Source organism: Magnolia sinica, chromosome 12 (assembly GCF_029962835.1).
Source record: "Magnolia sinica isolate HGM2019 chromosome 12, MsV1, whole genome shotgun sequence".
NCBI classification, from domain to species: Eukaryota; Viridiplantae; Streptophyta; class Magnoliopsida; order Magnoliales; family Magnoliaceae; genus Magnolia; species Magnolia sinica.
Window position 1 is genome coordinate 82,334,767 of NC_080584.1, and position 26,553 is coordinate 82,361,319.

General features: G+C 36.4%; 2 protein-coding genes across 12 annotated transcripts; one reads left to right on the forward strand and one right to left on the reverse strand.

The window, feature by feature from the left end:
- Positions 1 to 137: 137 nt before the first annotated feature.
- LOC131221907 (sulfite reductase [ferredoxin], chloroplastic-like) lies at positions 138 to 24,538 on the reverse strand. Its single transcript, XM_058217212.1, has 4 exons — positions 24,207 to 24,538; positions 857 to 1,745; positions 534 to 768; positions 138 to 429 (listed from the first exon to the last, which is right to left on the reverse strand). The coding sequence occupies exons 2-4, from the start codon at positions 877 to 879 to the stop codon at positions 304 to 306; spliced, it is 384 nt and encodes a 127-aa protein (XP_058073195.1). The 5' UTR covers positions 880 to 1,745; positions 24,207 to 24,538; the 3' UTR covers positions 138 to 303.
- On the forward strand, positions 13,959 to 18,813 carry LOC131221906 (uncharacterized). 11 transcript variants are annotated; one of them, XR_009159654.1, is made up of 8 exons: positions 13,975 to 14,022; positions 14,272 to 14,340; positions 14,437 to 14,538; positions 16,412 to 16,495; positions 17,484 to 17,535; positions 18,146 to 18,207; positions 18,461 to 18,585; positions 18,678 to 18,813. XR_009159654.1 is itself a non-coding variant. In XM_058217209.1 (6 exons), the coding sequence occupies exons 1-5, from the start codon at positions 13,975 to 13,977 to the stop codon at positions 17,505 to 17,507; spliced, it is 327 nt and encodes a 108-aa protein (XP_058073192.1). In that variant the 5' UTR covers positions 13,966 to 13,974; the 3' UTR covers positions 17,508 to 17,535; positions 18,678 to 18,813. The 11 variants fall into 11 exon arrangements, 5 of the variants coding, with proteins under 5 accessions (XP_058073194.1, XP_058073192.1, XP_058073190.1 ...); XR_009159655.1 differs by having other exon boundaries at positions 18,469 to 18,585; XR_009159651.1 differs by lacking the exon at positions 18,146 to 18,207 and having other exon boundaries at positions 13,966 to 14,022.
- Positions 24,539 to 26,553: the final 2,015 nt, after the last annotated feature.

Sequence of the window (26,553 nt, forward strand, 5' to 3'; positions counted from 1 at the left end):
CATGTTAAATTCTAGCTAATACATGTTAAATTCTATAGAAAACCAGATCTATAGATAAATCCTAGAGAGAGGAAGTAAGAAGCAGAACACATCGGTTACAAATCTGTGGGTATGGGTAGGGTACAACATAACCTAATTATGCCAGCCCAGATAGCTCTTGAATTCCCACTCTGGTTACTCTTGGAAGGGCTCAAGCTTCTTTCCATAATACTGCTCAGCAACAGTCCTGAACTTCTCGATTCCCCATTCATTGATCAAATACTTCATTCTACTGTATTTCTGGTCATCCCGTCTCCCATTCTCTCACTGTGTAACGACAATTGCTTTGACAACAAACAATATATCCTCTTTCAAAACATAACCCAGTGGCTCACCCAGACGAGGGAAAGTGGTCTCAATCCTATGGGCTCTTCCCATACCACCTCCAACCTACAATTCCATGATGGAATTAAGCATTGATAATGGTAAATAAATCAAATTAGATAAGCCAGAAAGCAGAGACAAGGCATACACAAAAATCATTTTTGTCTTACGTAAATGTTAAAACCTTGAGGTTCCCCTTCGGAATTAGAAACTACTACAACACCGATGTCATTTGTGAGAATATCTACTGAGTTGTCTGTGGGATCTGTCACTGCAATCTTGAACTTCCGAGTCAGGAACTGGGTGCCGTAAATGGGCTCCGGAGAATCAGGAAAGTTCATGCCATGGGAATTGTCATTTTGAGCCTTCACCACTTCCATGGTCAAGTATCTCCTATACAGATACCTGAAAATAGGCAACAACAATGCAGTGTTAGCCAAACTGGTAGAGTCTACTTTCAGTAAAGTGTTTTTTCTGTGATATAATTCCTTACCATGCAGTGATGATCGAAGCCATCAACACATTTGTCAAAAACCTGCATTATATCTATCATGTTCAGTCTATAGAAACAACTAATCAAGTAAGCTATACAATCAAAACATATATATAGTCCAAAAAGGTTAAGTGTCCAAAAAAGTATTAAACTATTGTTGCTAATCAGTGAACTCAGTAAAGCAATAATGCCATGCAACAAATGGGCCAATTCCAACTTTGCCTAAAGTCGAATGATATCCGTCTGGCTCGGGCAATTCGACGTCTCCTTTGATAATGACATCAATGGCAACCTTGTAAAGATCTTCCTGAAGAGGTTTGCCATGAATCATTTGGGGTCCATCTGCCCAAATAACTCGCCCTTGAGCAACGAGCTCTTTACGCCAAGAGTACAACTTGCATGGCCGCATTCTCTCTACACATTGATGATTGCCAACTGAGGGTCCACCAGTCAATTGTGGATTCTCCGGTTGAATCGAATCCATGTGTTGCTGCTGTAATAAAGTTCCACACCATGTGTTATATACGATAATTGAAAAAAATAATTTATTACTATTTAAATTTTAAAAAGAAGGATTTCAATAAAAATTGACCTAAATCATCTCTTTGATACCCCCAATTTGGTCCATAAGAAAATCTATTTTAGAAGATAGCTCTTGAATTTTGAACGATTGGTCTTGAATTGTGGATGATTGCTCTTCTACTTTTCCTTTATATGAAGAGATTTTTTCAAGAGCTGCAGCGGACCCCCTAATTTGTGATTGGGAAACGGTGGTCCCAACACCTCGAACACAACCCCTTATATCAGGACTAAACACTTGAGTCAATGGATCGTTGAGGATGTCGTGGGAATTATTTCATTCGCTAGCAAGTAACTCTTTGACTTTTTCCTATAATATTATACAATTACATAAGTAATATATTGACACTAAATTTCAATTCTATAAACTTAATTTTAAGACAACGAGATTACCACATGTGAAGCTGCATTACTGTGAACAGAACCATCCTTTCTTGTATGGGTTTTAATCCATACTTCAGTCTTACTAATCAGGGTGTCTCCATCTTTCTTTTGGCGTTGCTATATTTGAATGAATTTTACATTGTTGTTATTAAGAATACAAGGCAACTAAAAAATTTAAGTTACATATAACTATTAATACTTACCATTTCTTCCTCGATTCTCGCGTGGCCATGCCTACCACTCGTATGGTAAATTTTTAAATTTTTCCTATTCTCGGCATTTTTTTTCCTTTGTTCTACAATTCTGGGATCCGAATTATGTTCAATGAACATTTCCCAATCTTCAGGCCTAACTCTTGGTGGATGGTTGTTTAATTTGGAATCAAGATTTGAATGAGGATCAAGGTACTTCATCCTCAATTTACACTTGTACTTCCTGAACATATCGGACATGCTTTTAAAGCATTTCTCCTTGTAAGACTGAGGAATAACAAACTCGTCCTACAAGAAAATTCGAGATTGAATTTAGTTGAAGCAAAAAAAGAATAATGATTAATTTATATCATAAGAAATTTTGTTGTATCTTACTTGCAAGAGCTTCCAAAGTTCTTCTTTCTTACTCATTGGCACTGCACGCCAATCCTTGATGGCAATAGAGACATGGGTGCAAACCAACTCTCCACTTCTTGTAGTCAACCTATGTGAGTGTTCGCCCACAGGTAGTCCAAATGCATTTAAGTTGATTACAGGCCTATTTTTTTATGACGAAGAAGTTCCTAACACATACAAAACTTATGTTGTATAAAAATAATATTATTTAAAACAATGTATTAAATAATAAGGTAATGAAGGAATTGTATTTACCTGCATTTTTTTATGCATGTGCTTGTGAAGTTGACATGTTCTCCTCGACTATTGACATGTCCCAGCTCACCTATAGACACAAATTTATATAAGAAGAAATCATCATACAAATAGAAATTCATTTATCAAATGAATCAACACAAAGTATGAAAACAAAAAAATTACCTATAACTCGTAGCCAATTTCCTTTATAATATTTTCTAAATTTGTATTCTCACCCCCAGAAGAGGAAAACAGAGTCGGATCTTCAAGTGTGTCCACATCTTTCGTCAATCTTTTTGGTGACATTAAAACAACATACCATCCAGGCCTTGTTTGATCCTTGGAGTAGAATACTTGACTTGCTTGGGATGCAAGTATGAATGGTTCATCTCCTTCTTTCTCATGTCCTTTCAATTTCTCCACATTTACCATTACTAAATTTGACTCAGGAATAACAATACATCCATTGATCTTATCTTCCACTCTGACCCAATCACAATAAAATATCGTTTGACGGAAGACAGTGTAATCAACTCGATTATCTGTTTTACTACTCCATAATAGGTAGCCTCATCTTCTTTGTAATTCTTATCTTTAGCACTTGCCCTGTATTTAGTGATGGCTTTCATAGACACCCCACTATTTTGTGTTGACTTAGTAGTCTCGTATTCACTTGGAGAGAATATAAAACCATTCACGCGATACTTGTTACAGCATTTTGCCTTAAAAGTAGGGTCATCTACTAATCGTTTCAATGTCAACTCGCCCTCAACAAACTCCAACTGCAAATAAGAAAAAAGTAATAACTATATATGAACAAATATATCAATTAAATGAATAATTAGAAAAATACCTCCTTTCGTAACCAATTGATGAAATCATGTTCATTGTTCTTCGACACACTGCCCTTTCTTCTTTGCCCCTTTGATGTGGTCAGTCTTAAATATATTTCATACTTCTTATATGAAATATATGTAAGTATTTATCCAATTACTACTCGTGATTCGATATTTTAGAAAATTTATCTACTTATCTTTTCCATTCATAAATTCCATCGTAGCAGTGTAGAACCCATCTGCGTACTTGTTCATGTTGTATGTTAGTTAAGTATATATTCTTGCCATTATCCAAAGGCTCTTCATCACACACCCTATCCTCGTCCACGAACCTTTGATGCGTATGTTTGTGACTTCTTCTCTCACCATTTGGCATGTACTCCATACAATATAAAATAGATTCTTCTACAATGTAACGCTCTGCAATACACCATTCAGGATGTGCTGTATTCTTTACGTATCCTTTATAAATCTTCATTAACCTGATGGAGGCATCCAATTAATAATATATTGTCAATATATGATGACGATGAAGTCTAAATGAATCACATCAAGGTTAGACATTTACTGTTCAAAAGGATTCATCCACCGAAATCTAACTGGACCGCAAGCTAATGCTTCGTCAGCTAGATGTATCATAAGGTGAACGCTAATAACAAAGAATGAAGGAGGAAAAAACTTCTCTAAAATACACATTGCCACAACAACACGTTGTTTGACGGCAATGATGTTATCTGCACTAATTATCTTCGAGCACAGGACATTAAAGAAGTAACAGATGTGCTGAATAGCAGTTCGCAACGTCTTATGCTTTGAGAAAGCATGTTGTAGTAACACAGGTAGTAATTGACACATAATGACGTGATAATCATGCGACTTTAGTCCCTTTATCTCAAGACTTTGTAAGTTCATAAGATGTTTAAATCTAGAACTATACCCTGTTGGAACCTTCAAGTCATGCAATGTTTGGCAGAACAATTCTTTCTCCTTGCGACTTAAAGTAAATGGTGCCTTTGGTTTAATAGTTTTGTCATCCGCTTCTTTCAGCCATAATTCTTTCATTATGTTCATTTTTTTCAAATCTTCGCATGCACTTATATCATCCTTAGTTTTATCTTTGACTTCTAGAATCATCGACAGAAGGTGGTCACCAACATTCTTTACAACATGCATTACATCTAAGTTATGCCGAACTGGAACTCCTGGAAAAACACAATTATGATGGAATGTTAAGTTTTTATTCACTGACATATATGCAAATGAAACTAACAAGTTAAGGAAATCACCTTCCAATATGGCAAGTCGAATAGGATCGATCTTTTGTACCAAGCAGTTATATTCCCAGTCGAATCATCACCGTAACTTTTTCATTTCTTCCCCTTCGATTTACCGATATCCATCTGAATACCGATTACCTTCGCTTCAACCTCTGAACCACTTAATCGATGAGAAGGTCTTCCTTCTTCCACTTTATTATTGAATGTCGCTTTTTGAGTCCTAAAAACATGATTAATAGGAAGAAATCTTCAATAGCCCTGATAGGAGTACTTCTTGATACTCTTAATTCGTTCAGCGATGGTTCCCTCGGCACAAACAGGGCAAGCATATTGTGCATGTGTAACACATCCTGATAAACTCCCATGTGTAGGAAAATCATGAATTCCCTACATTAAAATGGCTTTCAAATTAAAAATTGTCTTTGAATGAGAATCATATGTTGTCACTCCATTAAGCCACAAATTCTTCAACTCATCAATCAACGGTTGTAGCTAGACATCAATGTCCTTACTTGGTCCTTTTAGACCTAGTATCAATACCGTTAACATTGAAAATTCTCTTTTCATACACATCGAAGGGGGTAGATTATATGGCACTATAATGATAGGCCAACAACTGTAGACACTACTAAGATGTCCAAATGGGTTAAATCCATCAGTCGCAAGCCCTAAATGCACATTACGGAATTCTTCAGCAAAACTTGGCCAGTTGTTATTTATTACCATCTAACTTGATGAATCAGACGGATGCCGCATAACACTACTATATTCTTTCGGTTGAGAATGCCAAGTCATTTGCTCCGCTATCCATGAAACACTAGAAATAAAGTTTTTTTTTTTTAAAAAAAGATTACTTATTAATTTTTTTAACAAAAGGTATGTAGGATAATATTAAAATTATATTTAACATTGAATGCACACCTGTATAGCCTTTGTAGCCTTGGTGCCAAAGGAAAATATCTCAAAACTTTTGATGGAACTCTAACGCCTTTTTTCTTTGCCAAGTAATCTGACCTCCATCTCGATGTATGACATGTTGGATAATTTTGTCTATCTTTATACTCTTTTCAATAAATAATACAATCATTGGGACATGCATGTTTACTCTCATAAGTCATTCCCAATGAGTTGATCATCTTTTTCGCTTGATATGTGCTCACTGGCAACGTGTTTTCTACTGGTAACAACTTCTTAACCAATTGAAGAAGATCATTAAAGTTGTTATCCGACCAAACATGACATGCCTTTAAACTATACAACTCAACTGTAACTGATAATTTTGTGAGTTCTCTAGGGCAGGAAGGGTACAAAGATTATCTTGCATCATCAAATAAAGCCTTATATCTTTCTGCATCAAGGTCTTCATGACAATTTTCATTTCTTCTAAGATCATCTATAAGAGTATCAACATGTTCTCCAACATTTCTAAATGCATCATTAACAAGTTCCTCCATTCTAGGATACTCATCATCGGATTGATCATCAAACGTCGATGATGATGGTTTCTCGTTACTTTTCGCAAGACTTTCACCGTGAAAAATCCAATGTGTGTATGACTTCTCAATACCATTAATGAGCAAATGCTCATGAATCTCTCCAAGAGTGAACATCCCACTCTCATTTCTACATTTCACACACGGACACGAATAATGATCAAATCCACCACCATTGTTCTTTGTAAACTCAATAAAATGCACTAGTCCATCCAAATATTCTGGACTTAACGTATGTTTGTCCATCCATAATTTGTTACTTAATGACGACATTCTGCAACAAATGAGATAATCAAGTCAATTTTGATGTTAAAATGATCGTTGGACCCTACTGACTAACACTACAAGAAATAGGATTTTTACCGACGAAAATTTTACCGACGATTTTTTTTTTCATAGGTAAAAAGGACTTTTACCAACAAAAATTATTTTTGTAGGTAAAAGTATACTTTTACCGACGAAATTTTAATTTCGTAGGTAAAAGTCTACTTTTACCAACGAAAATTGTAATTTCGTAGGCAAAAGTAAACTTTTGTCAATGTAAATTTTCGTTGGTAATGGTTATTTTTATTTTTTGGAAAAAAAAATTTTTAAAATTTACTTTTACCAACGAAATTTTATTTTCGTAGGTAAAAGTGTTTTTCCCGACGGACATCAACCGTCGGCATAAATCCCGAACAATATTATTACCGGCAAAAACTAGTTTCGTCGTTAAGTGTCAGTAATATTGCTTTTACCGACGAATGAAAACCGTCGGGAATAGGTTCCCGCCAATTACCAAAAATTCCCGCCATGGGCAAAAGCATGACAGTTTTGCCGACGAACTAAAACCGTCGAGAAAAGGTTCCCACCAATGCATGTCAGTTTTGCCAACGAATTAAAACCGTCGGGAAAAAGTTCCCGCCACAGACTAAAATTGCCGCCATGAAAAGTATTTTAACCGACGATTATGTTCGTTGCTAAAAATAAATATTAAAATTTTTTCCGACGGCTAATAACCGTCGCTTATGGTTTTTACCGACGATAATAATCCCCTGTTTTTCTATGCACATTTAGTCTATATCATATGAGTAGAAATTTTTTTATTTTTTATAATTAAAAAGTAATATTTAAATGATTTGTAATATTACTTGAAAAAGAATATTGAAAAGTTTAAAAATTTTAACAATGTTTGAGAAATTTTGAGGAAACAAAATGATGCTTTTGAAGGAAAAAATCGGCATTTTGAAATTATTGAGAAAAAATTTTAAATGTCAGAAATTTTTTGAAATTTTGAAAATAAAAATTTAGAATTTGTATTTTTTTTTTTAAATAATTTATAATAAAAATGTTATTTTGTTAAAATGTTTTAAAAAATATACATTTTTAAAAAGAATATTATTTTTAAATGGAAATTGAAATTTATGTTTGAAAAAAAAATTACTAAATTATTAGGCATATTCGCTAATTGTACCTTTAACCATTTTTTGACAATCTAATCAGTACGGATTGAAGAGTAAATAACTTCAGATGTTTAAATCAAATTTCACTAAAATATTTGATCAATCTTGTATGCCTAATTTCCTTTTCATATGTAACCTGATCGGGACGAGTAACTAGTGAAATTGAGTATTGATCAGAAAAATAGAGTGAATGGACCAGACGTAAAATGGGGCAAATATTTTGGTCAAAATTGTGACCCAACTTTATTGACCTCGTAAGAACCTGAGTGTTGATGTTAGTAAGTTTTGTGGGCCTCATCATAATGTGTGTCAAACATCAACACCGTGAATTTAATGTGTCCCCTTCGGATAATGAGATATGTAAAAAATCATCCGTATACGAAACTCAGGTGGGCGATGCCATCTAAAACCATGTGAAGACATCGTAAAAAATATAAAAGAAGTTAGTGAGGCCCATATGAGTTTTGGATGCGGCTGAAACTTGGTCTGGCCCCTCATCCAAGTGGGACACACATAATGAGTGGGTTGGATATCTGAATCACATTTAGGCAGGCCCAACATGTGATTATGAATGTTTTAAGGAAACCTCTCTCTCCACTACATTTAGGGGCTTGTTTGATTTTCCAATTCAGAGGTAAATGCAGTGTAACTACATAATGATCATTTCCTTGTGTATTTACAACACTCTTCCCTGTATTTGATTTGACCGCTTACTTTTTGTACACAAAAATCGAAAAAGGCTACAAAATAGTTGTGGGCCCCACCATGATGCATGTCACTTATCCACACCGTTCATCCATTACGCCAAATGAATTTATGGCATGAGCCAAAAAATGAGGCATATCCAAAGCTCTAGTGGACAACGCCGCAGAAAAAAAAGTGAATCAAATACTTATCGTTAAAAACTTCTTAGGGCCATTGTTTCTTTTGGTGTGGGCCACTTGAGTGTTGGATGTACATAATTTTTCAGCTCATGTCTCAAAATGTTGTAGTAAAACAGATGGACGAAACAGATATGTCATATATGTCACAGTGAGGTCTAAAAATTTCAACTAGTACTTTTGAACGGTTTCCAATGCAGGAATTTCCAAAAAATTCCAAATGGGTGAAAGGGTCATAATTACCCATTCACCCGGTATTTACACTTGCAATGAGAAATCAAACAGGCCCTTAGGTGAGTTACTCATTACCCTTACTAGAGTAAACTCTATACAGTCCACCGTTTTTTTATTTATTTTATCCACTCCATTAATCTATGTTAACAGATAATTTGAGATACAAAGAAGAAATAGAAAGCATATCAAAAGCTCAAGTGGACCACACCATAGGAAATAGTGTGATTTAACATCTGCCATTGAAAAATTCTTAAAGGCCATAGAAGTTTTAGATCAAGCTGATGTGTTTGTATTTTCTCTTCATTCATATCTTTTTAATATTATGAATACGTTGGATGTCAAATAAAATTATTGCGGACCCATGGAAGGTATCAACAGTTGAAATCATTATTCCACACTGTTTCAAGTGGCATGGTCCACTTGACTTTCAGATTTACTGAAAATTCGGAATCAACCCACGCCGTTCATCCATTTTTCGAGATCATTTTAGAAAATTTTTCAAAAAATGAATCATATCCAAAGATTAAATGGACCACACCACAAATAAGGGGAACATACTAGCTACTCCCCCTGACACCATCCAATGACTGGTGGTTGGTGCTTTACGGGCCCCACCATGATGTATGTGTTTAATCCATGCCATCCATCTATTTTTAAAGATTATCTTATGGCATGAGACAAAAAATGAGGCATATCCCAATATGAAATGGACCACATTACAGGAAACAGTGTTGAATGAGCGTCAACCATTTAAAACATTTTGAGGGCCATAAAAGTTTTGGATCGATATGATTTTTGTTTTTCCCCTTCATTTAGGCCTGTATGACCTAATAAACAAACTGGATGTCAAATAAACAGTACAGTTGGCCTTACGACGATTTTTATGATGGATAACCAATCACTATTGTTTTCATGTGGTGTGGTCCACCTGAGATTTATATACCTCTAATTCTACCATGATGTATGTTTTATATCCACACTTTCCATCCACTTGGAGAGATTATTTTAGGGCAATACCCATAGAACGATTTAAATCCAAAGCTCCAGCGGACCCCAGCACAGAAAACAGTGGGACAATGACCCCCACCATTAAAAACTTTTAAAGGCCACAAAAGTTTTATATGAAGATGATATTTGTGTTTTCCCTTGTTTCATGTATTTTTTAACTTTTGAATAGGTTGGATTTGAAATAAACATTACGATGGGCCTTAAGATAGGTTCAACGATGGGAATCACTCTCCCCTCTGTTTTCTTTGGTGGGGTCCACTACATATTTATATCTGCCTCATTCTCCTGCTCATGACTTAAAATGATATCTCAAAATGGATGGACGGTGTGGATATAACAAATACATCATAGTGGGTCCCACAGAAAATAGATGGACCGAGGGGCATTCTCGTCCGTCCGTACATAAAAATGAATATATTCTGAGAGATATCCCAGCCGGCGAGAGAAACCCACTCGCAGCTTCTCTCTCTCGCACCTTCTCTCTCGCTGTCTCTCTCTTCCTCTCTCTGATCTCTCCACCCACCTCGAGCTCTCTCTCGCATCCTCTCCCTCCTCTATCTCTCTGTATCTCTCTTCCTCTCTCTCTGAACTCTCTCGGGCGGACCGTTGCCGAACGCCCTACCCACGGCGGTAGGGGAAGGGATTTGGGGACCGTGAGGTATCTCTCTCTCTCTCTCTCTCTCTCTCTCTCTCTCTCTCTCTCTCAATCTTTCTCAATCTTAATACCGATTTAGGGATTTAGGGATTTGGGGATTTAGGGATTTAGGGGTTTGGGGATTTGGGGATTCCCGTTCCGAAAATTTGCCCATTTTATGATTCTCATATTTAAGATGGGTTGGAAGATTTTCGGAACTACATTCTCTTCCAACTGTTATATTGTTGAAAAGGATAAAAAGCCTTTGCTCTCCTAATAACTCTTTCCCAGTATCCAAACAAAAGAACTGGATTTCTAAGAACTTTTTTAGTACCAACATGTAGACAGAATCCCTTTCGTTAGGAAATTCCAGACACATATTCATGACTCCTAAGATTCGAGAAATCCATACAACCTCTTATATATTAATCGTCATAGGCATGTCTGATCAAAATGCATAATTCTCTACATGGAAAGTTGGTTGTTTGTTGAAAACTTGGAATGTTTATGTTCATGTGTCTGTTTTTGGAGGAATGTTAATATGCAGGTCACTGCCTATTAATTTTATATTTGGCTCCCTCCTCATAGCGATCGGATCTATTGATATTGTGGGCCACCACATGGACAGACCATATCTCACAAAGCAAGGGGATTGAACTCTGGTTCATTGTATCAGTTGCATGCAAAAAGAACAATTAGAGTAACAGTCCAGATTCACCAAGGAAAAAAGAAAAGAAAAGAAAGAGTTGTCCTATCATTGTTTCAACCATAGCTTATCCACTTGGTGGGCCACCAAGATCAATACCCCCAATCAGCATAAACGTTTGCCACGGGTGCTACAAGGAGAGCTGCATTGAACTTTTATTCAGCAATCTGCTTATTAGCATTCCTGTATTTTTAGCAGCTAGATGTGTTCTGTAAGAGATAGTATACAATGCTCGGTGTGACAGTGAGTATAGTATGCTCAAGTTTTCAATTTGTACAAGTGGGTCCCAATGGTTCCATGATCCAAACCACTGATATGATTGGACCCGCTTTGGATGATGCAACACAAATATCCCATATGAGTTGATCCTGTCTGGTTTGTCTTCTAGCAAATAGACATTTAAGAAAGAAAAAGAAGCAACATCATATTCAACCAAAGAAAGCCAGATGTTTGGTAGCTAGAATCATTCAATCTGAGGAATTGTTTGTCTAAACCAAGGCCCATCCTACCATCGACTGGGATCTCGCTGAACATGGGCGCCACTTGTACAAGTTGAAAACCCAAACAGGCCATAGAACGCCTCAGGCCAAGCATTATATATACCTCAGTTTATAAACAAAAAGTCGAAAATAAGCAAACTTAACTACACCTTGTTAATACAGCAAATCCATCTTTGAGTGCCTTTAGATATACAACATCCTTAAAAACATAATGCAGCAGAACTCGAAGTCGACAACAACACTATACATTCTTTTTTACTTGCGCATTAATATGTGATTTTGGATTTCTACTCTTACACTATTAGTAGAAAATCCAAAAACAGTTAAATGATATTCATGTGGATTTGAAAGAACTCTTTTGTTTTTTCCTAATACAACACAAAACATCCCCATTTTGTGATTTTTGGAAATCTACTAAGAGTAGAAATTCCAAAATCACAAATTAGTATAGCCACAAGTGCAGCTTTTCACTCAATTTTAAATGATGAAAATGTGTCCTACTATTATAATGAGGACGGAGCCCTCAAAATGCAGTTATGTTTCTTTTGACTCCAACTGAGTGTAAGGTGGTTTCAATATGGAGATCATTTGAATGCACAATTCAATTGAACTGTGTTTGGCTAAGCCCATTAGAAGAATAATTTCTGATTTTGGGATTTCTACCCTTAGTAAAATAACCAAAAATTGAAATCACACAAAACATCCCCATATTGTTGGGATGTTTGATTCACTCAAAGATGCCCCATGCATGTGTTTTATGCAAGAATGTTGGCGATCGTAATTTACGACCTTGGTTTTGTCAAGCTGCCATTCCTACTAAATTTGTGCTGCAAAAGTATAGGTCATTTTGGATTTCAATCTTCTGTCATTCAGATTGAGTTATATAATAAAGTATTCTTCATGTACAAAATAGTTCACCAAAATATACTAACACCATCTAAATTACCTGGTGCTTTCACAGGATTAGGGACTTCATTGAAAGGGCTCGGTGTCTTTTACTTGACTTGGTCTCCAGATATATCCCCTCATATAGCAATGAGATATTTAACTTTACCAGCAGTGTCTGATTACTTCTGTTTGACTTTTCAAATGGGTAGTGCTATGGCTGCTTGTGATTGTAGTAATTCGAATCCTACTTTCCCCAGATTTGTCTTGATTCAGGCTTTTGGTCATGTTGATTCAAGTTTTTATTTTTATTTATATCTATATTTTGTTGTTGAAGCATGTATGTTTCTGGATCTGTTCATCTATTTGTACATTTAGTTTTCTTAGCTCGATTCTATTGCCAGTTTTTTTTTGTCATGTCTTCTATATGGAACTAATTAGCACAATATGATCCAACAGTCTATCCCAACACACCCTCACTGCCTAAGCAATACAAGCACATCACCACAATCTGATCCAACAGTATCCAAACACCACAATACAAGCACATCAATTCTTTTCATTCCAAACCAACAGTCACCGACGTCCTCGACTTCCCAGACACATTCACTGAAAAAGAAAAAACCTTAGGCGAAAAAAGAATGTGAAAATGCACACAGATTGCTGAGGTGCCATGATTTGTCATTGTTGGTGTATCCATGGTTCTGATAATGAGCCGCAAGACTAGTCTTCCCACAACTCATTGCAGCTTATGATTTTGCAAACCACATGAACCAACTAGTCCATTCATCTAGAATACGTTCTTCAGAAAAATGTGATTACAATTAATGGTTGAGATTGTATGCAACAAGATGTCCCACGCAACCGAATTCGATCAACCTGCCAGGCAACCGCAAACTGCAACAGAGCTCCATATCTATAGCTTGCAACTCTGCTCTGCTGGCCCAGCCGTAATTAGACGTCTCTGAGCTGCTGAACCGAATTGATTCTATTGCCACTTGTATGCATGCCATCATCAGCTCTTCATTATTACATACACCTGAGATTGAACATGGATCCAGGGTGGCATGGCATCAAGGTACACATAAAAATCTATCTGTTACCATTGATTTATTCTCTCCTATTTCTTCTTTGGCTCTGGAATCTTTATGCAACTCTGACTACATGAGAATTTCAAAGGTTATTCTTTCTGATGCCAATGTGCTGGGTGAGGGGGAGCACAAGATAATGTCGTACATTCGCTTGCAACGAAATCTACCAGGGTTTGACTTGAATACACAACATTGCTTGTATGGGTTGGTAAATGTCTCCAACTTTTATCTCAGATATCTAGCTGTCTGCAAGCTTTATGTTGATTTTCATGGCTTCTTGACATGACTTTCTGCATTTGTCATTTCAAGATGCTGACTTGATCATGCTAGCACTGGCTACACATGAAGTGCATTTTGCAATTCTTAGAGAGGTTGGTATGTTAGAAGCTTTGCTCATTAAATTTTGGTCGGTCGATTCCGATTTGATGCTGGATCATTCTTTGGTGAGATTCTGGTGTCTAAAATTCTGTCATCTCACTATGAAATGTATAGATGGTGGATTAGGTTGTTTGTCTTGGGCCACATGATTTTGCCCTTTATTTAAGTCATTAATATCCCTAGTATTTCAATATCTTGGAAACACATCTCACATTCAAAGCGTTTCGGGATCCATTGTGCAGAGAATATCAAAATGGGAGCTGATCGAGGTTGATCCGTTGCCAATTACTCAATTTGATAATAGATACAAGGTACAACACTTTCGTAGGGGCTCAATTTCGTTGCATTTTCTCATGAATGAAATGTTAGTATTGTTTACTATACTATGTATTCTTCTGTTGTTTCAGGGCCGATGTCGACCTCATGGGACTGATTCATTACCAAAAGGTATAATCCGTGAGACCTCCAACTTAGAGATGCGACCATTATGGGGTTTCCCAAAGAAAAAGGTGTGTGAAACAAATGCAAATTTCAATTGGCGATGGAACCAAAACTGAATTTCTATTTTCCTCTCTTGATGCTCTAGCTGCATGGCCTTTGGACTTTTTTTTTCACATCCTTGATATGGTTCTCTTGTTTCAATTTGTGGATCAGCATGTGTATACTTCTTTCTTTTTTGTAAATTTCCTGATGAGTAAGACTTTCTTAAAAATTTCTAATTTTTTTATGCTGAATCTAGGTACATGGCGTTGTTTATTGTCTCACTTGTTTGTTATGTGGCAAAATTTTCCTTCTCGGGGCTGCTCTTCCACTGGTTTACTCCCTCAGGACATGATTGTGGTCTTAACACCTTTATCGTTATGACTTTGATTCTAGTTTTCATTTTTGCTATTGTGGCATTGCATCCAGCTGTAAGTTGTTACCTTTTGTATCTAAATCATATGGAACATTCTTTTTACCCAATTTTTTTTTATCTGCTGTACTTGGAAATTTGGGCTATTCTGATCACCCTGTCAAGCTTTTCATTGACTATTTAGTGTCGCACATATTACTTATAGTGCTTTTCGAATAATATAACTTTAATATTCTTGGCCTAATTATGGCTGTGAAGTTGATATGGGCTTGAGGATGGTTATAGATTGTTGCTTTTTTGTCTTTCTGATGATTCTGTTACTTGAGTATTTGGTGGATTATTTGCTATCTTCTCCACTGGCCTGCTTTCTGTCTTGAAAGTTTTCGAGTAGTCCCGATTGCATGTGTAGCTATAATAGATTCAAAGGTTGCTGTGGAAAAGTGTGCTATAAAAGAAGTGTCGTTGTTTATCAATGCTTTTTTTCTTGAATAATTTCATTTTTATTTAAATAAATAAAAATGCTACTCATCGCTGATTCTTCACCATCCCTTGTAAATGGATACATAGTCAAATATAACACTAGAGTTATAGAGGGAGTCCAATACTCGACTAATACCCTGCAACTACATCTGTAGCGAATGTATCTAAAATCAAATCTTGCTTACTTCCTTGTGAACAAGATGCCAGGAGATAGTCAGCCACTGAGTTAGGTCATTCAAGACACTAATCTCCAGTCCTCAGAAGCCACAAGTCCCTATCTGATAACATTCATCAATTCCCCTTGCTGAATACGAGGACATGTGCGTACCGCATAATTAGTAACTGGTTCTAATAGGACCTAGAACAGAACTTTTCATTGTCATCAACCAAAAATACAAAAATGAGGAATGTCGTTCCAGACATGCCAGAATCATCCTTGAAGGGTCTTGCTTATTGCCAGATTATTAATTCAAGGTTCGCAGATGTGCAATGAGTATGCTCCTACGTTTTGGTGTTTATACGTGAACCCCAGAACCAAAATTGTTACACAAATACCTAGACAAGTATCTTATTTCAACTATCACTTTCAAATGAAGCCTTGTCTCTGTAATTGTTTCTTCTGAAGTTGCAATTCTCATACTCAAGCTTGGTTTGGCTAATGTTTAAGACTCCGGTTCTAGAGCCTTCCTCTAAAACTCCAATTTAGCATTTGCCTCCTTGGTCTTGTCCACCAACACCATGTCATCTACAAAAAACATACACGCAGGGACCCCATCTTGGAAACTAGTGGTTTATTTATCTATAACAATTGCAAAAAGGTAATGGTTTGATGCACCCTTGATGAAGAGCCACTCCTACTAGGAACTCGTCATACTCGTGAGCATTCTCGCTCTTGTAATAGCCCTGGCCTCATATATGTCTTTAATGATGTTGATTTATCTTCTTTGGACCCCTTTCCTCCTCATCACCTCACCACATAGCCTCCTTAGGTACTCTAGTGTTGGCAAAACAGGTTTTCATATTGATGTCTTCTGATATTTTTGAATCAGGGGAACGCGAAAGCTTCGAATAACTTACTGGCCATTGCAGTTGGAATAAAACAAAAAGAAAATGTGAACCAGATTGTTGAAAAGGTATGTAAGGCTTCAATATCTTTTCTCTAAGAGTACAAGTATATGCAAAATAACAATCCACTTAGATATGCTTGGTCCTTGAGAAACCAGATTATTTGCAATATGGATGGAGCTTGACTGTCACAGTGAAGAGTTTGATATCTAGCTCTCTTCTTAAATGTATTTCTTTTTGTTTTCTTTTTTCCATGATTGTCCCTGGTTAGAACAAGGCCTTAACCTAGACAGTTGCAATATCTGATCTGTAATTTTTTTTTTTGGCTATGGCATTCCATGGCGGGCCCAATGGATGGCCGAAAGGGATCTTAAAGAGGCACAAGAGTGTCTCTCTAGGAGTTCTATATATCCTGGATATTATAATCTAGAGACACAAGAACCTTCCTAGAACAAGCTATCCATACCCTTGTACTCACATCTTTGCACTCTTGAACTTGTCCTCTTGAGAATGTTTTTGTGAGGCATATGGATGTCCACACTCTGAGATTTGTTCAACACTTGGATGTGCAAATATTTTTGGTGAATTTTGGATCCATCTAAAGAAAAATAGGTCCAATCATTCTAGTTTTGGGACCTCTCTTGGATTTGTATGGTTCTAAAGAATTGCATTGTTAAGGTTATGCTCCCATTCGGTTGATTGCTCCAAAAATAGAAATTATAAGAAAAATGGTCTATAATTAGATTATCGGAATCGTCTGGTTGGTTAGGATTCTGCACTGCAGCCTGCAAAGAGTTTGATTCCTTCATTGTTCATTGTAGACCTGCAACAACTTGTTGTATATGATCTTCTTCAAACGCAAAATTCTATTTATCTGCAAACTAACCAAGTTATCTTTAGGTTGATTTTATGGGTTTATGGGATGGGTGGATGGATGGGTTGCATTGATGAAGCCAAGACTGTGAACTTGCATGCCTGTTGCTAAATTTATTCCTTTTACTGAAAGTTTTATGTTGCTTGAAGTCCAATGTGTGATATATTCTTATTCATGACCAGGGAAGTGGATCCGTGTACCAGTGAGCGGAGGATCCTATTTCGCACCCAATATGTAAGCTATGTAACTTCCTGACTATGTTGCACTGATGATTCATTCCAGGATACACAACACAATTCATCCCCACCACATCAGTAGTAAAAGTAGTTATTTTAGTTAGGAAATTAAGAATAAAAAATCCCTAAGAGTCATTGACACATACAATGCTTTTTGAATTTGATGGTTGAGTTAGATGGAATTGGTATGACTCAACTTCAGTTTTCAGTTACGGGCTGGTATTTTTTACAGTCTAAACCATCACTTAGAAAGAGAATTTCAACTAAAATGGGTTGCATGGGAAATTCACATGCAACCCAGATCACATGGGTCATGTGTCTAAGCATATAAGCCTTGCATACGATGGACTCCACCATGAGTCACCAGTCACAAAAATCAGGCCAGTCTGCTCATGAGGGCCGGTCACCTTGTACAAGAAGAATGGACAGTCTGATTCAACATACAAATGAGTGCCTATTTGTTGAGTGGACCAGTCTGATTTTTGCATCAGGTCATCTTCATGGTGGATCCCACCATTTACAGCTAGATGTATTACACTTGACACATTGGCAAATGAGCTTTGTTGCCTCTGAAGCTCACATGCAACCAATTGTATGCAATCATACAGGTGTTGTCAACCCCAAGTTGTTTCCAGTAGTAATGAGTAAGTCGACTATATTATCATACCAGGTGATCGTTATTGTCTGGCCCACATTCTTTCATGGATCAGATCTTCTGCACATTTGACACATTGGTGGGAAAGAAATGGTTGTAATGAAAGTACACATGGAAACATTTAAAAAAAAAAAAAATTCTGCTGTTTCCCTTTTTTGTTGATCTTTACCACTGATTAGAGGACAAGACTGCCTTTCTTATCTGCTTTTTGTTATATATATATATATATATATATATATATATATATATATATTGCTTATTCTTTAAGATTTGCAGCTTCGCCCCAATTTCTGTGATGCGTGGTCAAATTTAGCCAGTGCATATATGAGGAAAGGAAGACTTAATGAGGTAGCCTAGTGTTGTTGCCAGGCTCTTGCATTGAACCCTCGCTTGGTGAAATCCTTGTTTTGTTTTATCATTTAGTTTCCTTCTTTTATTGTAAATGCATTGAAATTACTATTTGCATATCTTTCCCTTATTGGCAGGTTGATGCTCATAGCAACCTTGGGAATCTAATGAAGGCACAAGGCTTAGTACAAGAAGTAAGTCATAGTGGATTCGATACATTATTTTCATTGGATGTTCTTTAAGACTCGAAGTAGAATTTGAGAACCATGATCCATGACTAGCAGTTGTTCTAGTAATGGTGTGTCTTAAATTGTTCTAATAAGCTGTTTTAAAACTATTTCATGATTTCCTTTGATTGAATGAAGGATTGTAATTGTAATTGATTCATTATTGAATGAATGAATGATGGTAATTGAAATGAATGAATGATTATGCAGGTGGTAATTGAATGAATGATTATAATTTTTTTTTAATGTAAGTAATAGCTACGGATATTGACCGTAGCTGAAGGTTCATTCACGTTTTTTACCTACGAATCATTTCATAGGTAAACGTTTCGTCCACAAGTCAACGGCTTTTACCTACGTCCAATGTTGTAGGTAAAAAGTCTTGCCAGTGTCACCATATGTACCTACGAACAATTTCGTAGGTAAAAGTCTTAACACAGTTTGTACCTACCAAAAATTTCGTAGGTAAAGGTCTTAACACCATTTTTACCTACGCAAACTTTCGTAGGTATAAGTATTAACACAGTTATTAGCTACGAAAACATTCATAAGTAAAAGAGTTAACACAGTTTGTACCTACGAAACATGTCGTAGGTAAAAGTTTTAACAAAGTTTCCAGCTACGAATACGTTCGTAGGTAAAAGTTTTAACAAAGTTTTTAGCTACGGAAACGTTCGTAGGTAAAAGTGTTAATACAGTTTGTACCTACGAAACATGTCATTGGTAAAAGTTTTAACAAAGTTTGTAGCTACGAAAACTTTCGTAGGTAAAAGTCTTAACACCGAAAAAATTTGTAGGTAAAAGTCTTAACAAAGTTTTTAATTTTGTCAGTAAAAATCTTACCATTGCCGACGATGACATTTTTTGTCGGTAAAAGTCTTTAGCCACGGCTTTTTACCAACGAATTTACCGATGAAATTTTTCGTAGGTAAAATTCTTTGCCTACGAAATAATATCATTTACCTACGAAATTTTTCGTAGGTAAAAGTGAAATTTCTTGTAGTGTAAATGTGTTTAAAGTGAATAAACAAATTCTTCATAGTCATAACAGCGGTTCCCACCTTCCAGGGACCACCGCTCAATTAAATCCTAAATTAGTTACTCATCCAAGGTTGGATAGATTATAATACTTTCATATTCCCATTTAAACGTCTATACCGAAAATCCAGCAACATCTCCCCATGCCTCTTCAGATAAGTTGATCTTACGTTACATTCCAATGCCAAATATCTAAAGCAATGTAAAGATATTTGGCATTGGATACGGAACGGAAGAAACATATCCAGAGAGAAACGAGGAGATGGACCGCAGATCAGGCATGAACATTTAAATAGATTATATGAAAGCATACTATCCATCTAACCTTGAACTGTCCAAAATGAGACAATTCGAGCGATTTCTATGCCACCAAAAATACACCATATCTATGTATAGCCACATAGAAGTCCTCAAACGGGTAACTAATTATCTAACTGATAAATCACAATCACAAGTCACAATTATAAACTAACAAGTGACAATAATAATTTAAGAAAAAAATTTAATATATATAAAGCATACTACCCAAATTTGTATTTTCCTATTGTCATGACCAGTAAGTCTTATCATTACTGGTCAGGAAATGGTTTTCTATGAATTTCATTATCTACCTTGTCCATTTGTAGTATGTGCAACCTGATTATCTTTATCTGTTTTTAGGACTTTGGATACCCACAAACAACGTCTACTAAGGTGTTGAAGTCTTATGTATTTAATGAGCCGATAGTGGTTGATGTTGCACGTTTGCCACCCCTTGGTCTTGTTGCCATGTTTATGGTATCTGATAATCAACCATATCCAAAGCTTGTGTTTCATTGACATCTTTGTTGATATAATTGAGAAAATAAGTGTTACGTTCAGCTTTAGTGTGAGTATTTGGGCAGGGTATTTTAATCAATATTATGAATACCTTTTACTTTAATGACATATAGTTTAGGAAGTTGAGTTTTTAAATACTGCGTTGATTGGCAAGAATGTGTTGCATATGATTTAGATGAGGATTCTGATATTGATATTATAAATGGGATTGTCCTGGTAAAGAAACATACACATCCTTTGGGGCTTATATAGTAGAACTTGGGTTTCTATACTCTCCTTGTAAGCAGGACTAGCTACAAGAAGGCTTTTCTAGTTTCATGGTCTGTGCAGGAAAGAAATTTAGCTTCATGCTTCACCATATAGGCTGGGTTGCAACATCACTGTCATGACCACTTGTCACCTGCTGAAGATGTTTTGTTTTCCATAGGTCTAAGGGAGCAGGCCCTGGCAGATACAGAATTATATGCTATTGTTATGAATTCTGCACTTCTCTGGAAACTGCACGTACTTTTGCTTCCCACGATACAAGTATTTATCTTATTTAATTTCCTCCGTGTGTTTTTCTGTCTGTCTTTCTTATGTACCAGTTGATAAGTCAGGAGTAAGCTAAGTATCTAAGCATATCCATGACAATAGCAAACAATAAAAGATTGCATATTGATTAGAAATTAAAAATTAAAAAATTAAAATATATATATATATATATATATATATATATATAAAAGATTGCAGCTAATCAATGAAAAAATAAACATAAAAATTTTCAGCTATAGCAAAGAGAACAATGTGAATAGGAAGTTACAATTTGTTACATGTGTTGCGGTTTACCTTTTGCTGGGTGAAACTGTAGGCACTACCTTTCCGAAAACTAACAAGGAATATCATATATTAATGGAAAGCCACCTAACCTTATCTGTTTTGGACTTAGATGACTTGCACACCAAAATGAGGTTGTTCAAATGTACTCGTAAATAGAGCTGCAAATATCAGAAGACAAAACATCAAGTTTTTATCCGACACAATTCATTCTGAGACAAAATATCAGAAGACAAAAATAGTAAGACAAGACAGGCCCTTCTTGTTCCATTTCTAAAATAACACTACATAGAAAATGCATTTCAAGAACTTTAACAATGAATAGCAGGTCAGACTATAGTTGAAATTCTTCTCTACATTTAGAATATCTGGACTGAAGATGATATAAAAGTGATATGTTCAAGCTAGGCAATTCTCAACTCTAAGCAGTTAAACCTATAAGAACAAGAATATTTTATGTAACTGGTCTGATCAATGGAATTTGTCTTTCAAACTTCAAGCACAAAACTTTTCTTCATGAAAATAACAGATTATAAAATTTGTTTACCACATTAAATTGTACAAAAGCCGCCAACAAGAAATAGAGCCAAACAGTTTCCGGTGATTAAATAAAAAATGAAAAAGAACCTGAAATGCCTAAAATAGATCTCCTTCGGCAAATCTCAAGCTGTCGACTGCCCCTTGTCTTGTTAGCTCCATAGCATGTGCAAGGGAAACATAAACTCAGCATGGGGTCTCGCTACTCAAGAAGCAACCTTTCAGTGAGATCTAAAATTGGATAGATGGGAAACATAAACTCAGAAAATGACAATAATACAGCCCTTAGTCAGTACAATACCCTACTGACTAAATGTGTTTAAAGTGAATAAACAAATTCTGATGCATGCTTTAGTGAAATAAAACAAGCTTTTTATTTTCATTTTCAATCGCAAGTATGATAACAAACTAAAATAAAGTGTTTTAGATTTTCCTGAAACTTTGTTTTAAACGCAAACGTTAGATGAGCTACCATCAAAGACCTTTTGCATGACAGCCAATATCTTTTTGAACATGGTTTCATGCCATTAGGTCCTAAGGGCCTGACTGGGAACAACAAAATCTTTGGAAAAGAAAAGTGCTGATTTCTAAGATTAGGGCTATTGACCGCTTAAAATTTCCATGGAAAACAGCCATTCAAACCAAACAAGGAATTTTCTATTGGATTCTGCATTTCTCTATTAACAAAGGAATCCACATGGGTTCTCCATGTCCATGTAATAATAAAGAACGTGCCATTGTAAATACCATGAAAATGTTTGCTTTATCGCCACTAGAAAAGACGAGGGGAAAAAAATAATAATAAAGAACAGGCAATTGTAAATAATCAAAATACCATGAAAATAAACCCAAGTATACAGATGCCTAACAAGGTAGAGAGAATTGAACCTAGACTACCATGGGTCAATGCTGAATTTGTCCTATATTCTCTACTGTTGATTTCTCTGAAAAATAAAAATTTAGAGTCAAAATCTATCAAACAACAACAGGATACAATCTCAGTGAGGTCGAGTCACGGCCACAACCAAGTTTCCCAGTGATGCAGCTAAAAATCTCAGCAAGTCAGAGTTTACTCCCTCGAGTTTCGAGTCGAGTCACTGAGTTTTTGAACTGTGCAATAAAAAAATGCCAGGAATTGATATATCCAAAGGCCTTTGTAGAAAAATTCTAAGAGAACAGTGAGGTCTCTACTTTTTTATCTAAAGGATATTTAGACCTACTTATCCAACCAGAATGGTGGTATGAGCTTTATATCCTGTTTTTAATTAAAAAGGGACCAAGTGAAGTGAATAATGAAATCAAACTCCTAATTACAAGAAATATCAGCCCCATGCACTTAAAGGTTGCATTTCCATGTCCTGATTTTTCTGCCCAGGCAGGATGCTTTTCTCAAATCAACATCCCCAGTGTTTCATGTCCAACCTGAATCTGGATACTAATTTGGTGCACACAAGGCTGAAAAATGGGATCTTCGATAATGCAGTTTCAAAAAACTTGCACCACTCCAAGTGTCAGATGGAACAAATAGCCATCTTTTAAGCCAAAAATTCCCATCGATTTGCAATTTAGATGACAACCAAATGCATCATGATTGTCTAAGAGGACGACAACTAAATTTCCTACCTCTCCCTAGACATGATTGAAGAAAAGTATAGTGCCTGCCTCATCAGTTAGTCACAACAGCCAGCAGGGTAACAGTTTAAATTAACATGCTCGAGGTCTAAACTATCATCCCAATCTACCACTTCATTTTTCTTTTACCAATTCCAAGTCCACATTCTCCTTGTTGTGGCAGATTAACTACTACAGTCTACAGTATGTATTAGTAATGGAATTTTAAAAAAAAACCAGTTTAATTAATGCAGTGTTTGAAACCCAAACTGGACCAAAGAGTCCCAGTCGAGACCAGTTGGGAAATCCCGGTCAACTAAGGTGTTCATTTGCTTTCTTTTAAAAAGAAAAACAACTCTATCAGGTAGAGTTCAATCCAACAACCTCTAATTCAAAAATAATTGCCAAGCCAATGGCAGATATGTATTATTCGTTATCCTTTTAGTTACTTTCTTCTAACTCGAGTAGATTTCTAGATTGGATTAAAACAGTCTGAAAACCCCACAAAATGCAAAACTACATGTTCATAAACATTTATAAATACACCAAAACAAATATCTATTGGAAGATTATAACATGCACATTTCAATTTCATGGAGTAAGCAGACGTCACATTACCTTCTTCCACAAATTCAAATGCACGACTGCACCTTTCATATGAGAGGAAATGCAGGGAGAGGGAGATTGGGAGAGGGAGATCGAGAGAGGGAGGGAGAGTGAGAGGGAGATCGAGAGAGAGAGGGTCGAGATCGGAAGAGGAAGAGGGAGATCGAGGGAGATCGGGAGATTGAGGGAGAGGGAGCGAGAGTGAGGGGGAGATCAAGAGAGAGAGGCTTGAGATCGGGAGAGGGAGATCGAGAGAGAGAGGCTTGAGATCGGGAGAGGGAGATCGAGAGAGAGGGTTGAGATCAGGAGAGGGAGATCGAGGGAGATTAGGAGAGGGAGATCGAGGGAGAACGAGGGAGATTGGGAGAGGGAGATCGAGAGGGAGAGGGAGACGCAGATGGCGATGGCGTAAGGAAATGAGGGATTTAGGGTGTTTTGGCATAAGGAAATGAAGAAAAATATTCGGTAGTCTATAGTATATACAGTAACGTGGCTCTCGGGCCATGTGGGGTCCACTCAGAGGTTACTAATAGAATCCATTTCATTCATCTGTTTCAAAATAAAACAATAAAGCATAACAATAATAAATAAGAACATCAAACACTCAATTAGGACACACCAACAAAAAAATGAAAACAACAGAGCATAACAGCAACTAGCTAAGTACGGTTGATTACCGTTTCAGATCAGAAACGGCTCTAAGCCGTTTCTGAACCAAACATCCAGCCGTACTAGATACACGATTTTGGTGTAGTGTGTATCACCTTATGAAAAGTCAAGTAGTAATGAATGCCATAATACGTGGTACATTGTAATTTTCAATGATGGACATTTTTATCCCCAGCTATTTTCTATAGTTGGCCCACCGAGAATTTGGGTCAGGCAGGTTGTTGGGACCAATGCCTAAAATGGAATAACCAATCAAATGGATGGTGTGGATTTTCACAAAAAGGTGGATCCGTGATGATATGTATCAATCAGATTTTTATGTTTTCATTTTACATAAGTCTACCTGACTTACTAAATTAGATGGCAATAAATGTCATGCTATGACTATAGGAAGATTTCAATGGTGCACAATGATGATAATTAGTACTTCCTGCGGCGAGGCCCACTTGAGGTTAGAATTTATCCTATATTTGGCCCCCAACCATAAAATGATCTGGCAAAGAGGATGGACAACATAGATGTTGGGCTCATGAGTAAAAAACCTCATTCACCCTATTGGCCATATAGACATGCCCCTCTGTATAGATTGACACCTGTCCTTGGGCATGGATTGACACCAACTACCTATTTTATTTTTGTAAATATATAAGCGAGGTTCACGTGAATGATCTACTCCGTCCATGAGGTTGGCCAACTCCTGATGAGCCTACTGAACTTTGCACATCCATTAAAACCTAATTAAAGAAAAATGTAGTGGGAAAAGAAAACATAGAATTCACATTATCGAATGAGCTTCTGCCATTATGGGACCCATATATACGAATTATATACACATCTAGGTGAACCACATATTGGTCACCCTGGATAGCGTGGACAGGTGGGTCTCATCTTCTGTCAAAACAAAAAAATAACATAGATATAAACATATATGTCAATATGGATTCCATTTAATGGGCCCAACATCAAGACAATGAGTAAACGACCCATGCACTTAACTCAACGGTTGATTTGGAAATGGCGTGTATACGAATTGTTGAGATCGCCTCTCCTTTTCCCTAATCTCATCTAATCTATCGTTCAACTATATATTTTCTTTATCCGTATGGTTTCTTTTCTTTTCAATGTCTTTCATATCGTTGCAATTGTTGAGACAGATAGAAGATGATTTTATAAACAAGAATGGCATGGTTATTATTGAATATAGAGGCAAGGAGACATGGGAAAGGCATGACGCGGTATGGGTTGAGTCATAAGTGCGTTAGATATATTTTATTTTATTTTTAAAATGACGTTTTACTATTCTAAATATTTTATACTAAGTGAGTCTCACATCACGTGTTCGCACATGTACGATGTGTGTCATCCATTGATTCTAAAGGAGTATATATCTTTCGATCTAGCCGTCGAAATGGGGTGTGCCATGTGGCGTTAGAATCACAACGTCCGCATGATCACTAAGGTATATATCTCGGGTCATTACAATACTAAAACATGGCAACCGATCAGAACTCACTAATTCAATCCATTTCAACGCAGGCTGGCATCGAAAATCAAGCATACAGAAGGTTAATCAGGATACGGGTATCATAGAACATCCATTTTTCTGAACATTGTCGTATGGTTATATGATCATTTTTATCGAAGTGATGTTTAAGAAGGATGAGCAATCAAAGGTGGAAACCACATGGTG